Source organism: Drosophila gunungcola, chromosome 3R, assembly GCF_025200985.1.
Source record: "Drosophila gunungcola strain Sukarami chromosome 3R, Dgunungcola_SK_2, whole genome shotgun sequence".
Lineage (NCBI taxonomy): Eukaryota > Metazoa > Arthropoda > Insecta > Diptera > Drosophilidae > Drosophila > Drosophila gunungcola.
Window position 1 is genome coordinate 23,613,439 of NC_069139.1, and position 14,306 is coordinate 23,627,744.

At 37.3% G+C, this 14,306-nt stretch overlaps 3 protein-coding genes across 3 annotated transcripts in view; all 3 read left to right on the plus strand.

Annotated features, from left to right (window-relative positions):
* The first annotated feature begins 8,254 nt into the window (after nucleotides 1-8,254).
* Nucleotides 8,255-9,724, plus strand: LOC128263549 (uncharacterized). Its single transcript, XM_052998676.1, has 2 exons — nucleotides 8,255-8,340; nucleotides 8,400-9,724. Exons 1-2 carry the CDS (start codon nucleotides 8,316-8,318, stop codon nucleotides 8,759-8,761), a joined length of 387 nt encoding a protein of 128 aa, XP_052854636.1. The 5' UTR covers nucleotides 8,255-8,315; the 3' UTR covers nucleotides 8,762-9,724.
* A 1,653-nt stretch (nucleotides 9,725-11,377) lies between these two features.
* Nucleotides 11,378-14,306, plus strand: part of LOC128252825 (protein timeless homolog) — a 76,245-nt gene continuing 73,316 nt past the window's right edge. Inside the window, exons 1-2 of the mRNA XM_052980921.1 lie at nucleotides 11,378-11,595; nucleotides 11,653-11,976. Of these exons, the coding sequence (XP_052836881.1) occupies nucleotides 11,494-11,595; nucleotides 11,653-11,976 (426 nt within the window). The 5' untranslated portion in view covers nucleotides 11,378-11,493. The remainder of the gene's footprint in view (nucleotides 11,596-11,652; nucleotides 11,977-14,306) is intronic.
* On the plus strand, nucleotides 11,983-12,718 carry LOC128252828 (uncharacterized). The gene is given in 2 exon segments (XM_052980926.1): nucleotides 11,983-12,468; nucleotides 12,470-12,718. Coding segments are annotated over 2 exon segments (516 nt in total). The 5' UTR covers nucleotides 11,983-12,063; the 3' UTR covers nucleotides 12,581-12,718.

Sequence of the window (14,306 nt, forward strand, 5' to 3'; positions counted from 1 at the left end):
TGCGCCGTTTTAAGGAACATTGGAGACATTTCGGAATGCAAACCTTATTTCGGTTTAAAAAACTCAAGTACCCGTTCGCCGGAGCAAAGTATTTCAATTTAAAACTCGTAGCCAGCTTACGTGCCAGCTGGCCAGCTTGGTCAGATCCTGCACTTTTGTCCTGGCCAAAAAGAAAGGACTCCAGTTTCCACCAGGTCGCATTTCAAATTAATGCAAGCCCGAAAGTGTGTGCCACTGGCATACTGAAATTAAACGAAATGCGAGCTCAGTGCCAGAGATGCAAGGCGGTGAATCCAATGGTGACATAATCCGTTTAAATATATTCATGGTAATGCTGCTGGATGACAGCAAAAGTTATAACGAAATCAATTTAATAATGTTTTGCAGACTTTCAATTTATTGAACATCAGTAATACACTTTTATGGCCGTGTGAAAGTATATAAAAAAGATTATAAAGTTATTTGGCCTTCAAAGTTTTTATATTTTGGATGCGTTTAATTAAACACAATTATTATATCTTCCATTTTAAGTAAAGTATTGTATTTTTAATTATCAATTTTTACTGCTTCCGGAAATGGCATAAAATTGGTCATTGCAATAACAAAATGGGTTCACATTTATTTAAATAAAATTCGTTAAAAAAACTACATATAAAAAAATTAAATCCCCTTTTAATATGTCTATTAAATTTTCGGTATATCAATAGAATTCAGTACTACTTTAAATAAAGTAGCTAAGCATTTAAAGACAAATATATATTTTTGTACATTTGTATTCAAGTTTAAAAATATTTGCTCAAATTAAGTATTTAATGGTTCCATTTTGTTATTATGACAGACAATTTCCTCATTTTCTTTTGCCCCAATTTCACTCCATCAGAACTCCATTGTCTTCCAAACTTGTCGGCGATTCCTTTGTCTTCCAGGATACGTCAATTCGCTTGCTCATCTCTAACTGAATAATAACCAGGAGTGGGTCATAGTCAGTGGGATTACCTGCTTAAGACTCATTGCGGTTGTGCGAGTGAAACTGGGTAACTGCTTTTAATTTTTAATACGTGTGTGCAGGTGTGCGTTTTCCGGCCAAGACTCCAAGGTGTCCGGCTGGATTCTAGCCATTCATTGTGGCACATATACAGCTGTGCAGTTTTTGCGGCTTCCAAATGGAAATTTCAAGCCTATTACATAAAAGTTTAAATGGGCCAGTGGGTTTGGCCGGCCAAAAAGTGTCTACTTGGCCATTTTTCCTTGGAAAACAGATTCAAACCCAAACCCAATTGGGTCCCTTCACTTGAGTGAACGTGAACGCAGCTGTACACACATTTGCCTCCTGGGAGCAGCAACCCAACATAACATACTAACGGTGGCATTAAGGCTGACCGTTGGACATCTTGGCTACAAAGAAAGAAAAAAAATGAAACCCTCCGAATGGGACCAGTTGAAAAGTGCAATTGGCAAACAGTTGAAACAGGAAAGTTGCAAAGGGAATGGACCGAGTGGAAAAGACGTGGCCAGAAGGGCAAAGCCATAGAAAAGACGACTCTGGTAATTTGTTCTGAGCGGCTTTTGTCTTCTGCGCCATTTTCATTTCGTTTCGTTTCGTTTGGGCCAACTTTGAAGGCGATATTTTCCCAGCCTCCTTTCTCACTCCGTTGACAACGGACGGACTTCTGATTAAGTGTGTTAGGTGTGTGTGTGTTGTGGTGTTTGTGGGTGTTTGTGGGAGGCAGCTTTCGCTTTTCGATTGACCCTCTCTGACACTTTTCGCAATGCCCCGAAATTTATCACTTAATAAGTTTCCCTTGCCCTGATAACCCCTTTAACGCTTTCTATCTTTTTTCCCACGAATGGTAATTGGAACTTGTGAAATCGAAACTGAACAAATTGCGGGTTGGGTAAAATAGGGCCGCAAGAAAAATGTCTCAACTCTGTGGGTTTCCCAGATTCAAGTTATGGGCTTGATAATTGAAATTTTATTAAAGGATAGACAGCCCAATAGAAAAAGTCAACAAAGGTTGTACAAGTTAGAGGGTTTTACTTTTTTGGAACATTTTAATCGAGTTTTCGTATTCTGCATTGTTTTAATTAAATTGCGTTTTTTGTATGCAATCACTCATATCACTTAAATTTCTTTACATTACTTACATATTTTACTTAGATAAGAGCAAAATAGAGCAAATATTTTACTTAAATTATATTCACTTTAAAAACTTTGTTTTAACATTACGATTTGAACAGGTTATCAAAATTAATTGGTTATTTTACAGTTTTTGGCAGAAAATCAAGTTTATCTTCCGGAATATTCCGATTTAGCCGGAATTTATAGCCTAAATCTGAGCAGATTTATGATGCATAAATTCGGCAAGTGTTCAACAATTTCAATAAATTCGCCTTGATCTGCATACATACAAAGTATTTTCCCGGAGCCTGGCTTTCTGCTAAATTGTATCAGTAAACGTCATAAATGCGAATCAAAGAGGCAGGCAAAATACGAGGCGCATACCAAAGGCGTATTAACGTTTTACGCACTTCGCATCGTTCGAAAGTGACTTAAAAGTCTTGGGAAGACAATCTCCTTGCTGGCTGGCAAATCCTTTCGTGCAGACATAAACGTTTCGGGGGCGAAATTTATGTAAAAGACTTATGCATAAAATTGCGCATCATTGAAGTTGAAATGCTCGAGTTTTTGCGAGATTTGCGAGGCGGCAGCGACATCATCAATACACTTCAGCAACCATTAAGTGCGCCAAATCTTTCTTTTCCCGAGCTCCTGCCGCTAAACGTTGCGCATACGCCATGTGTGACGGCGGGTAAGTTAAGCGCGGCTATTAGAACAAATTGAATAATATCGAGCTGGTGGCGGCATCAGCCGCCATCCGATATTTTATGCATTTGTTTGTGACTTTGAAGTGCTCGCCACGCGCACTCAACACTTTTTCCATTTCGTTATTTTATTTTTGCCATATCGCCTTATTTTTTTAACCCCTCCCTTTGCAGAGCTCTGGCTTTTATCAGCACACGCACAGACCTTGCTTGACTCAAGTCGCCTAAATCTCGGCGATATATATTTTACATCATTATAGCTGCTCCCTCTGCTTGTTTATGTTTTGTAGCTCCTCTCGCGATTTTATGACTTTGGCAGGCATCTCTACCCATTCCAGAGCCCCAAAACCCCCGACAAAAGCTATTGAAACAGATTTCGCTGACTCTAAATTTTCCCAGCCCCGAGGCTTCTTCCATCATCCACCTTCCCACTCAATGAAATTCATTTTTCGATATGTTATTCCTGCCCGCTGCTTCACGTGTGAGGCATTGGTTTACCTGAATCGGAGATGGCCCCGCCCCGCCTCTTTTCTCCCACCCCCGTCGAATGCGACACTTTTAGCATCATTATCTGCACGGCATCGAGGGCTCAAGCAAAAGCACTTTGAGTTATGCGCCTGGCAGACGCTCAAAAAACATAAAAAAACAAATAAATGGCAGGGAAAAACGAAATGTACACAAAGATACACAGGCGTAGGCCTCGAAGGGGGGTGAAAGTGGTGGGGGCAGGGACAGGATACGATTAAAATCCCCACATATACGAATACATTTTCACGTGAACACGACCAAATATTTTATTGCCCAAATTCGGAGTCGAAAGATTTAGAAACTTCCAGATCTAAGGCGATGCCGCATTTTTTTTTTTTTGCTTCAGACAATTTTAATTTGATTCTTAATAATATATTCTGAAAAACTTGAAAGTTTTCAATGGTTGCTAGCTTTCAATATGCGTTATTTATTAAATCATAAATTTACAACTTCTTTGTATACTTCCAACTAAAATTGTTAGTCCTAATACATGAACTTTTCTCTGAAACAATATATTTTGTTTTTTGTAAATATATGGTTTCTAATTTATTATACAGTACTTGTTATATTTAATAAGCAACATTATGCACACTTAAAAAAAAAAGTCATATTAACTAAACTATCGTTACATGAATTTTAAACTTCTTGGTATGAACAATTTCATAACAATGTGTTTAATACACATTTTATGAAGTAATTTGTTATAAACAATAGTTTAAAGTTCATGTAAAAAGAGTTTAGTTTCTATGACAATTAAATACAAAGGTATCAAAATAAAACCTATGTGGTTTAAAAATAACTATTTAGAATATGGTTTTAGACTAGAATAGAATTACAACCAAAACGTATAAGGGTTATATTATTTAGTATTAAATTAATACCTATACCATAATACACGATTATAAAAATGAAATTTTCCTTTTTTTTTGTGCAGCTATAAAAATATATTATTAAATTAAAGTATTCAGTTTAGTATTGAATAAATAATAAAAACGCTTTTGGCATATGTAAAACTTTTTATAAAAGGAACAATCGAGTGGACTAGGAGTGTGTCTAACATATAAAACAAGGATCCGTGTTACATATTTCAAGGGAATACTTATATTTTATGTCTCCTTTTTCAAGTTTCTAAAGAGATTTTTGTTAGTGTTGTGGTGGTTCTCGACCCAATTTATGACTGTTTACACCTGTGGGAGGTCTTTGGCATCGCATGTTGTTTGAGTCGGGCTCAAAGGATTGTTTGTCGGGGACACAAGTCAAATGGCCGCTGTTTGAGTTGGGTTTACGGTTGCGGTTAACAATCATCTCGTTGATGGGATTAATTTGCCTAAGTGCAGTACACAGTCTGCAAACTGCAGTGCCACATTTGCACCCCATTTCGTATAGATGTACAATCGAAACCTTGGCCTTTTTTATGGGCCATGTTAGGGAATGAGAATGTCAATGCCTGTTGGCACATAAACAGCCATCTATCAATTGGTTTCCGTGGGTGTGCGCTTAACACACCATTGATTTGTTACGCAACAGGAAGCCACACACAGATACAGACATAGATATAGACACAGACACATATACATATACATATGTCCGGCGGTTGGAGACCAGCAGACAAATCCCATTTGATGTTCACTCAGCAGAAAGGCAACGCCAATGAAGCATGCAAAAGGTATTTCAGCTTTTTCGTTGCCGGCCCCAGATTGCTGAGATTTTGGCTTTGTAACTCAAAATCGGGCGGTACAAGGAGCGAATGTGCAAACATCATGAAAAACGCTGCCACAACAACGGGGGCACACAGAAGGGGAAAGAAAATGCCCAAGAAACAAAGGCCAAACGAAGATAAAGACGCTTACAAGCCGCAGTCAAGGCAGAAGGAAAACTTTTCCTTTTGCTTTCCTTTCCTTTTTTCGCATTTTATTGAACTTTAATTCATTTTGGAGCAAATCCAGCAAAATGTGCAGAATAAATTGTTTTATTTAAGTGGGACTCGGTGCAAATGTGCTCAGGATGCAGCTACATATATTCTTGTTGTGCGAGAGGATCCCCATCCACATCTCCATCTCCCCTCATTGTCCATTGGGTCATAAAATGGCTTCCGGTTATACTTCAAGCGAGATTAACTTGTCGTTTACAATTTCCCTTTGATTTGTTTCCAGCGGTTATGGGGCAATAGCCAGCACCAGACCAGGGGTGAAAAGTGGGGCTCTAAGTGGTGTACTATATATATATATATATATAGAATAGGGTTGCCTTTGCAGCACTTTCGCTTTCATCTCGTGACACTTCTGTGGTGGATATGCACTACGTCTAAATACCCTGCAATTGTAAGGCACGCTATACCGGCTATAACATGTTTGGGACTAATATATATTTAAACAAATTAATAGATTTTTTAGTATGGATGGTCATCAAGTTTAAAAATTAGACAAATCGGTAGTAGGTTGATTATTCTAATTTCAAAAATACCATTTTGATTTAATAATAATATTAAAAAATTTTAATAAAAAAAAATGGTTAACAATCTTTTTTCTTTTAAATTAGGTATTTTAACCCCTTTACTTAAGACCTTAATTCTTAATTCTGTACTTAATTCTGTACTATTTTCACTTTTGATAAAAGCTTGAATGAAACAACTATTTATTATATATATTTATATATATTATAAGAAAGGGAATTTATAATTAAAATTAACGATCTTCATGTGAAAATTTTTAAAACATAAACAAAAGCCGTTATTGGCAATAATTACATTTTTTTTCGACAGCCCCGAAAAGTATGCTTGTCAATTGTTACATAACTTTTTATTTTTGGCCAAATTACTTTAAAAACAAATCGTAGGCCATCAAGGCAAATGGTTAGAGAACTCTCATTTTTCCGTCATTCAGATTGAAAAATGCCCATGTAATTGCGCAATGTTGTTGCTGTCCTGGTCTGGTACAAATTGATTTACAACAATTCATTTTCGCCCGGGGCAACCGCTGTGAGACCGAAACCGTCTGACCAGAACACTTGTGGGGGCCAACCCGTAGTCTCAGGTGTGAGTTTTATTTGTTTGGAAATTGTTTTCTCCGCTTTGTTCCGAGTCCTTTTTTTTCTTGATTCCCCGTTTGCTTTGTTTCGAGAGGATGAAAAGGAAGCCAGCCACACGCAGCTCGGGTCTGTTTTTCTTTTTGGACTGGCGGTAATTTCATTTGGTCCTGGCCACGGTTCCATAGAAGTGCACTCAGCTTTCGCTTTCACCTTTCGGCCAAACACAAAACCAAAACCAAATCTGGCCCAGTTCGCGGCTGCTATGCAATTAAGCCGCGCAATCAGAATGCAAGATGAAGGCTCTGCAAACAATTGAATTCGGCCAACAAAAAGGGACAGTCAGTGATGGGAAAGATTCCTATAAGGGCGGTATATGTATTTTGAAAAATATAGTACCATGGTTTAGAAACCTTTCCATTATTTGAATTTAAAAAGAATAAACTTTTTAATTGTGCTGATAGGTAATATTCCAAATGATTTGCATAAAGGTTTATTAAAAGTCGTTTAATAATATTATTTAAAAAAAAATTTATTTTCTATTTTTAATATACCAATTATATATGTATATGTATATATATATATATATATATAACATTAAAATATTTGAATGCAACATTATTTTTCAAAAAAACTTACTTAAAATAACCAAAAACATGATAATGTAGTTACTAACATATTTAATTGGTTTATCCAATAGGTAAATTGTAGATTTAATTTTTCTTTCAAAATTTAAAACTACAGTTGTCCATGCTTAAAAATAAAAATGAAAGTGTAAAACACTTTGATTTAAGCACAACGCCTCTCGGTGCTAAATCAGCACCGAAAATATTTGGTTCAAAGTGAAAGTATTTGGATTTATCATGATTTTTCTCTAGTATGTAGTCAGAAATAATATAATATAATACATTTTTTATAGTTGGTTTTAACAAAGGCAAATGTAGAGGACAAGCCAAATTGGGGTTTTTCAAATATTGTAATCAACAAAAAACATTTTTTCTCAACGTTTAGTTTTTGTTGCTTGGTCGACTTTTTCGTGGAATTGTCCTTATGTATTAAACAATCACAAAATGAACCCTTAACCAAACGCAAGAAAAGGAAATTCTAAATGGGAATTCGTTGTACCTCGAAAAGGTGATGAGTGGTAGGATGTACCAGGAAGCACCATCACTGGGAACAGGATGTGGGACCTAGCAGAAGCGTCGAGTTGCGAGGTGGCCCAAATGCTGGCAAAATGGCGGCCACAAGCTGCAAAGCCAACATGGCAGCTGACATCTGTCAGCTGCTATTATTCCGCTGCACTTTTAGTTGCCTTTGGGCTGCAGTCAGGCATCTGGGCCTTCCATTCCGGCCGGATTTTGTTTGCCGAGCCCGGCTGAGCACTCACAATGGTTCACCGGGAGCAAACTGGGAGCCACTAACGAGCAGCTCCATGTGGCGACGTCGATCGCGGGAATTAAGGCTCGTAGTGGACCTTTTTTTTGGCGACAAATTGGGCCATGTGGTTTTTCTGCACTTTTACTTTTTCCCCGCCCCGTTAGCCTTTTACCAATTTGCAAGGAATAATCTAAAAAATAACTTAAAATAAAACAGTTTACGAAAATTTAAATTTTTTTACTGGGTAATAATTAGATTCATTTTACAGATGGTATATGCAGATTTTAATTAATTTATTAAGGTTTTGTTTTTTTAAAAACTTCATATTTAATGCCTGGAATTTCATAAATAATGTAAAAAACTTGTAATTCTTAAAAGCTTTCTAAACCTTAATTTTTAAATAAATACCGAAAATAAAAATTTAATCAGCTGTATTGTAGCATTAAGTGTGTCAAATAATGTAATTGAAATTTCACGCCAAAATGATCATATTGGTAAAACGTTTTCCCATTCACAAACTTATTTATTACCAGCAAACATTTCACAATAAAAATTTACTCGATATGAAGAAATACATTTTGGTATTAAGTAAGCAAAAGGAATATATATCGCTTCTCTAAAGCACCAGTACAAATATTTTAAATCAGTTTTAGTGGCATTTCTAAATCTGCCGGACATCACTCATCCGTTGGAGGCTTTGGATGACTTTGAAGTCCCTGTGGAAGTAACCACACTGCGTGAATACAAAGATGTTTTGGGTCCTGTTCAGCTGAAGGGCATTGAAGGAAGGACTCGTCAAGTCCGCAAATTGGATACCCACGAAAAAAACCTTACGGTAAAAATGATTGAAAACTATTGCTGTTTCTGGATATACCAAGCCCATCCACCCATTCCCTACACCTGGAAACATATGGCCTATTATCCCTTTGATTTCCAATTTAATGGCGATTTTGTGAAGAATCAACGCCACAATGAGTCCGATGTGTATTTAAGACATAAGCAGTACTAACGTATAACAAAATCAAACGTATAATATATACCGAAAAAATCTCTTTTAAGACAAATTAATCTAAAAAACCACTTAAATATAAGAAAACCTTTTCGTGTTTACATAGGTATTTTGCATTTGTCCCTAACTTTTGGTAATTTAAGAACTTCTTTAAGCCTTAAACGGCCTTGTCACACTTTGTGAATCGTCATTAGGATTGTCAAAGTCATTTAAAACAATTCAAAACAGCTTAGAGAAACAAGAAATGAACTAGAATCCTAAAGTATTGAAAAAACAAAAATTTCTTCTGTCCAAAAAATTGATGTAAGAAAAGAGTTTTGAATTTATTCTTCTACTTCGCATATACCATTCTTAAAGAAATTACCAAACAAATGTATAAAAAACGTGACTAGTGTAATTCTTAGACAATTGATTTGAATTTGTAACCATGCATAAAAAAATAGTGCAGTTTATTCGATTTATAATTAAATCACTAAGTGCCGACAGTGGATTGTGTGCACTGTGGCGATGCATTTAATTGGGCCTACGGCACTCGACAGCTTAGCTGAGGCCCAGAATTATAATTAACTTTGTCTGGCCAGCAAAACCTGACGGGGCCAAAGTTGCCTCAAAAGTTGAGACATTCGTTCGCCGACCCCAAAAATACATGGCAAGGGCAGTGCTTTTTGTGCCTAAAAGCCTGACAGCACATAATGGATTTGACACATTATAATCAGGTTTGCATAGTGTCCTTCGCCCAGTCTGTCAGTCAGTCAGTCATTCAGTCATCCAGTCAGTGAGTCGAGCGATCCCTCGAGTACTCCTGGCAACTTGGGCGCTTTGACGTGCTCTGCTTATTTGGTCAGCAAGTTGTTGTACTTGGCTCAAGTCCTACACAGAGGAATATAATTACGAAAATTGGAAGGAAATATGAAAAAACTATATAGGAAAATGTATTATTAAATGGCTGTAATCAGCACTATTAAAAAGAGAACAATTTTTATTGAACGTTTAAATATTCATAATGTTTTCAATTGCTAATGCTTTTTAAAATAATTATAATAGTATTAACTTGATTTTGGTTGAAAATATCAACATTGTGTTACTCAACATAAAAAAACAATTGGAATTTGAATCTTTTTAAAATGATTTAAAACTTTTTTAACACAAAAAAAAATACGTTTTAATTTATAAATTTTGGAACATTGTTTTTAAATAGGCCAAAAGAAATCTTCCTGCTTTGTAAATTGAGCAACATTGGAGCCTCAATGACCTGTAAGAAGATTATATATATATTTAACGAACCCAAAAAAATATTGTTGTTTATAAACATTTAAATGTATGGCTTTTATCCCAATAAATCCCGTTGTAATGGATTAATAATCACAAAAATGTTTCGAAGCTAATCAACATTTGATGTGTAATTATTCTATCAAATAGTGCACTCTTTTCTCTCCGTGCAGTAGTTGCCCATCATCATCGTCCGGAGAAGTTTGATAAATAAGCAAAGCGGGCCCATGTCTGGGCATTTACTTAGTTAATTAAATTCAACTTCTTCGGCCGAGGGAAATGACAGCGGAGGCAAGAGAGCAAGTGAAGCGCCTCAGGGCGAGCAGGTACTGCCCCCGCAAGTTTTCCATCCTTCCTGGGAAAAGTTTGCCCGACGTATTTGTTCATATCATAGGTAAATATATCCCGGACGGCAGCCTCGATGTTTGCTTTTAATTTCGTCTTTTCCTTTCCCTATGGTTTTTAATGTGTCCGGGTGATTAGAGGCGGCTGCATCCCGACCAGTCCTAACCAAGGCTATTTGCCTGACTCACATGCTCTGGCCAGGCAATTTCCTGCTCCAATGACTAATGAAAATGGTGAAAAGATTTAAATTTACCGCACTGGGAGACAAGCACACACAAAAGGCGCTTTCCTCCTGCTTTCTTGAAGGATCTTATCACCCGCTCTCCAAATAAATTGCTCTGCATCTTATGCAAGCAAATAATTTCGATTTCAATCGATTTAAAATGGAAACGAATAAGTGTACGCATGAGGAAATGGTTTTATGCAAATGCACAAGCGGATTATTTGCGCCAAAAAAAAAACATTTAAGACAAAATGACCATGCATATACTTTGTGTTACTAAATTTTATTGAATATAAAACATACATGATTCAATTAAAATGGATTTTATTTTAATATTTGTGACAAAGTATTGGTTTGAAATGGCTGTAATTTATTCAAAAATTTTATAATTCTACATTTAACAAAGTTGGAATAAAATAATTTCGTTTTAATATTGTTTCTATCTGATAACTTCTATTGAATCATCTTTAAACACTTATTATTACTTACACACCTACTTGTTATGCACACATTATTATTGCTTACATATTTTCTAATAAATATATTTGCCAAAAGGGCATTAAAAGTTGTTGTTATTAATTCATAATGGTTCCAAATGGTTTAAGAGCATTGACTTGCAAAATTTAAATTTGAAAATGTACTAATATATGCGATATTAATCGATTATATTATCGATAATTCCCAATAGGATTAGTGCTGATCCAAATTATCATCTTGTATTTTTACTTAGAAGGATTGAGTCAATGCTAAACGGTAGTGGGGTGCCAAACCAATAATCGATCGATGCAAACAGCTGATTTTATTTCGCGCGCATTTTCGCCAGAGTCATTGTAAAATTTAGTTTTGTTTATTTCCGTAAATAATTGCTTTTAAATAGTGATAAGTGCGTTTCGAGATGTCGGTTCTGCTGGCGGACTTAGATGCCACTTGTGCGGCCTTGGGCTACAGTGATGGCCAGAAATATCAGGCCGAACCCGATGCCGCCGAAAGTCTCAAGGTATTTCGTTTAATTATTCTAAATAGTCCTAAATACAACAATTTACGGGATTTTCAGCACTTGATTTGGATACTGCGTCGGGATCTAGACAACCACGAGTATCGCCGCCATTTGGGCCGGGCCAAGGTGCTCCAAACGGACTTGGTTTACATGCTGCCCGATTATGTGCACCACGAGGAGCTGTCCGACTTGCTCATCCGCCTGCTGGTCATCCTGACCAATCCCACCCTGCTGCTCTACAGGGAGGGTGCGCCCAAGGACAACCACGGCCGCAAGGTGTTCATGGAGCTCATCGACATCCTGCAGGGCTACAAGGCAGCCTTTGCCCGTGACAAAATCTGGAGCTCCCTATTCGAGAAGCTCAAGCAGGCCCTGGAAATAGTGAGTGCTAGCAAATAGAGTATTTTCCACTTCCATCTGTGACTAGAGACGTTCCCAATCATCGCACAAGTTCGTCAAGTGGCAGACATGTCCAATCAAATGGAGGAGTTCCCGGAGGATCAGCACAGCTACTACTCTTGCCTGGTGTGCATGCGCACTGCCCGCTCGCCAAGAGTGGGCTTCTGTGGGCACCACTTCTGCGGCATGTGCATCCGCAACTGGATGCTCACACAGGGGTCGCGGGCCAAGTGCCCGTACTGCCAGGCGAGGATCGGGGAGAACACGCTCATCACCATCCGCAGGTCGAACAGCCCGGACGGCAGGACGTGCAAGTCCATCGACGACCATCGGCGCCGGCTGAACATGAGCAGCGGATATGTCCGGGAGCTGGCCATCCTGCCCGCGGCGGGCATGTTCCTGCGCGGTCACGTCGAGCATCCGCCGGAGCAATTGCCGCGCGTCAAGCCGCTGCCACCGCAGATGCTCCGCCAGTTGTTTCCGTCGCCCCTTGCGGCGCACCTTTATGGACCACACGCTCTACAAGTGCGCCATGACCTTGCTCATCATGCTCTTCCTATTCACCATGTACCAAAATGTCGTTTAGTCGGCCGATGAGCTGTATATCTGTGTTTATTTCCCGCTGCGGCGGTCCTCCAAATTCCATGTTCGTTGATGCTGATTTCGTGTTTGCTGTTCCCATAAATGTTTGTCAATAGAAACTTTTGAAATGCCGCCGTTTCGAGATTAGTGGTTAATTAGGCTTTACTAGGGTGGCACAATGTGATATCAATGAAGATTTTAAGATGTGCTCTGCACTCTAAAAATTAACCATGGGCGAAAAGTTGCAATTAAATACGTTTTTTTCAAAATTATCAATAGATTTCGGAAAGAGAATATTTATTATTTTTTTTTAAGTTTTTAGGTATATTAAATATTATACGATTTCAAATGTTAAAAATTCGATTGAAATTTTAATTTAAGATAATTTGAGATTAGTGGTTTTAAGTCTTCAATAGAGATTTCAAGAAGTTAATTATGTGCGGAGAGTTGCAACTAAATATTTCTATCCAAATTAACAAAACGAGATTTTTAAAAGACGTCGGCTTAAACCTAGTTCGCTTTTTAAAATTTATTTAGAATCAAATTAACCCAAATTGCCAAACCATAATTTGAATTCTCTTTCATCCCTAACCATTTATTGTTGAATTTAATCCGCATAAATTGACCACCCTAGTGGATTGGGTTCCTAAGGTTCTAAGGCCCAGGCAATTATCGTTTGGGCATTTGCGCAACTATTCCTGTAATCTTTATAATCTATGTATTAATGGGCAAGCGGGTACGTAAAAGTTTTAATGGCCCTTGCAGCTGCCAGAAGTCAAGTTTTTGTGGGGAGAGAAAATGCTTTTCACATTGCTCATCCCCGCTTCAAGTTTGTTTTGGCCAGTTCTGGCTTTATGACTGAGCTCGTCTCCTTTGTGGGTTCATAACTAATTTGAACTTCATATCTACTCGCTTTTATCTTCTTTATTTGTTCCCTGCACCCTTTTTCTTTTATTCCATCAAGCTGGGTTGCTAAAGGGTAGTTCCCTTTCTTTTTGTCCTCCAAAACCCGAGAATGGAATTTAATTTAAAAATATCTCACAAAACGAAATCAAATCTCTCTCTACTTTCTCGACATTCAGCGCAAGAAAAGCCGCAACAAGTCGATGTTTCACTTAGGTGCCAATGACTACAAGGCACCTTTAAATCAAACGCGACACAGTTGGACACAGGAATTTCATTGCGGCCTAGACGAATCCACAGAGTCGTGTCGGCACCATGTTGCAAAAAAACTAGAAAAAAAGCGATCAGAATTGAACCAACATCGGTGGGTCGAGACATTGTCGAAACCACAAAGGCAAAAACTCAGTAACAATGATTGCCAATCGATGTGAGTGTTGGTTGGTGTAGGCGAAAGTCTGCCTATTTCAATTGCTTTCAATTGGTTGCTGGAATAAAACAGAGTTATGTTGACAAAACAGAGTTAAAAATTTGAATGCTCTTAAAGTAATCTAATAATATTTCCTTAGGCTTTAAGGCAACAATCTAATTTTACATTGATAAATTAGTTGTTACTCTAATGACCAAACTTATTTATTAGTCGGTTAACTTTTATTAGTTATTTTATCATAATTATAATCATAATTAAACTATTGAATGTGTCAGTTAGAGATTTGATTTTTTTTATTGTGCTCTTAATGCTCTTAATTAAATCATAAACAAAGGTTTGGTTAGTTTCAGTCAAACTTAAATCTGTATTAATAGTTTTTTTTTTAAGATTTTGTTTTATA

Bases quoted from the DNA above. Each gene is read 5' to 3' on its own strand.
- LOC128263549 (XM_052998676.1), top strand. From the start codon at position 8,316: ATGAAGAAATACATTTTGGTATTAA. The intron at 8,341-8,399 runs GTAAGCAAAAGG...ATTTTAAATCAG, and splicing joins GAAATACATTTTGGTATTAA to TTTTAGTGGCATTTCTAAAT.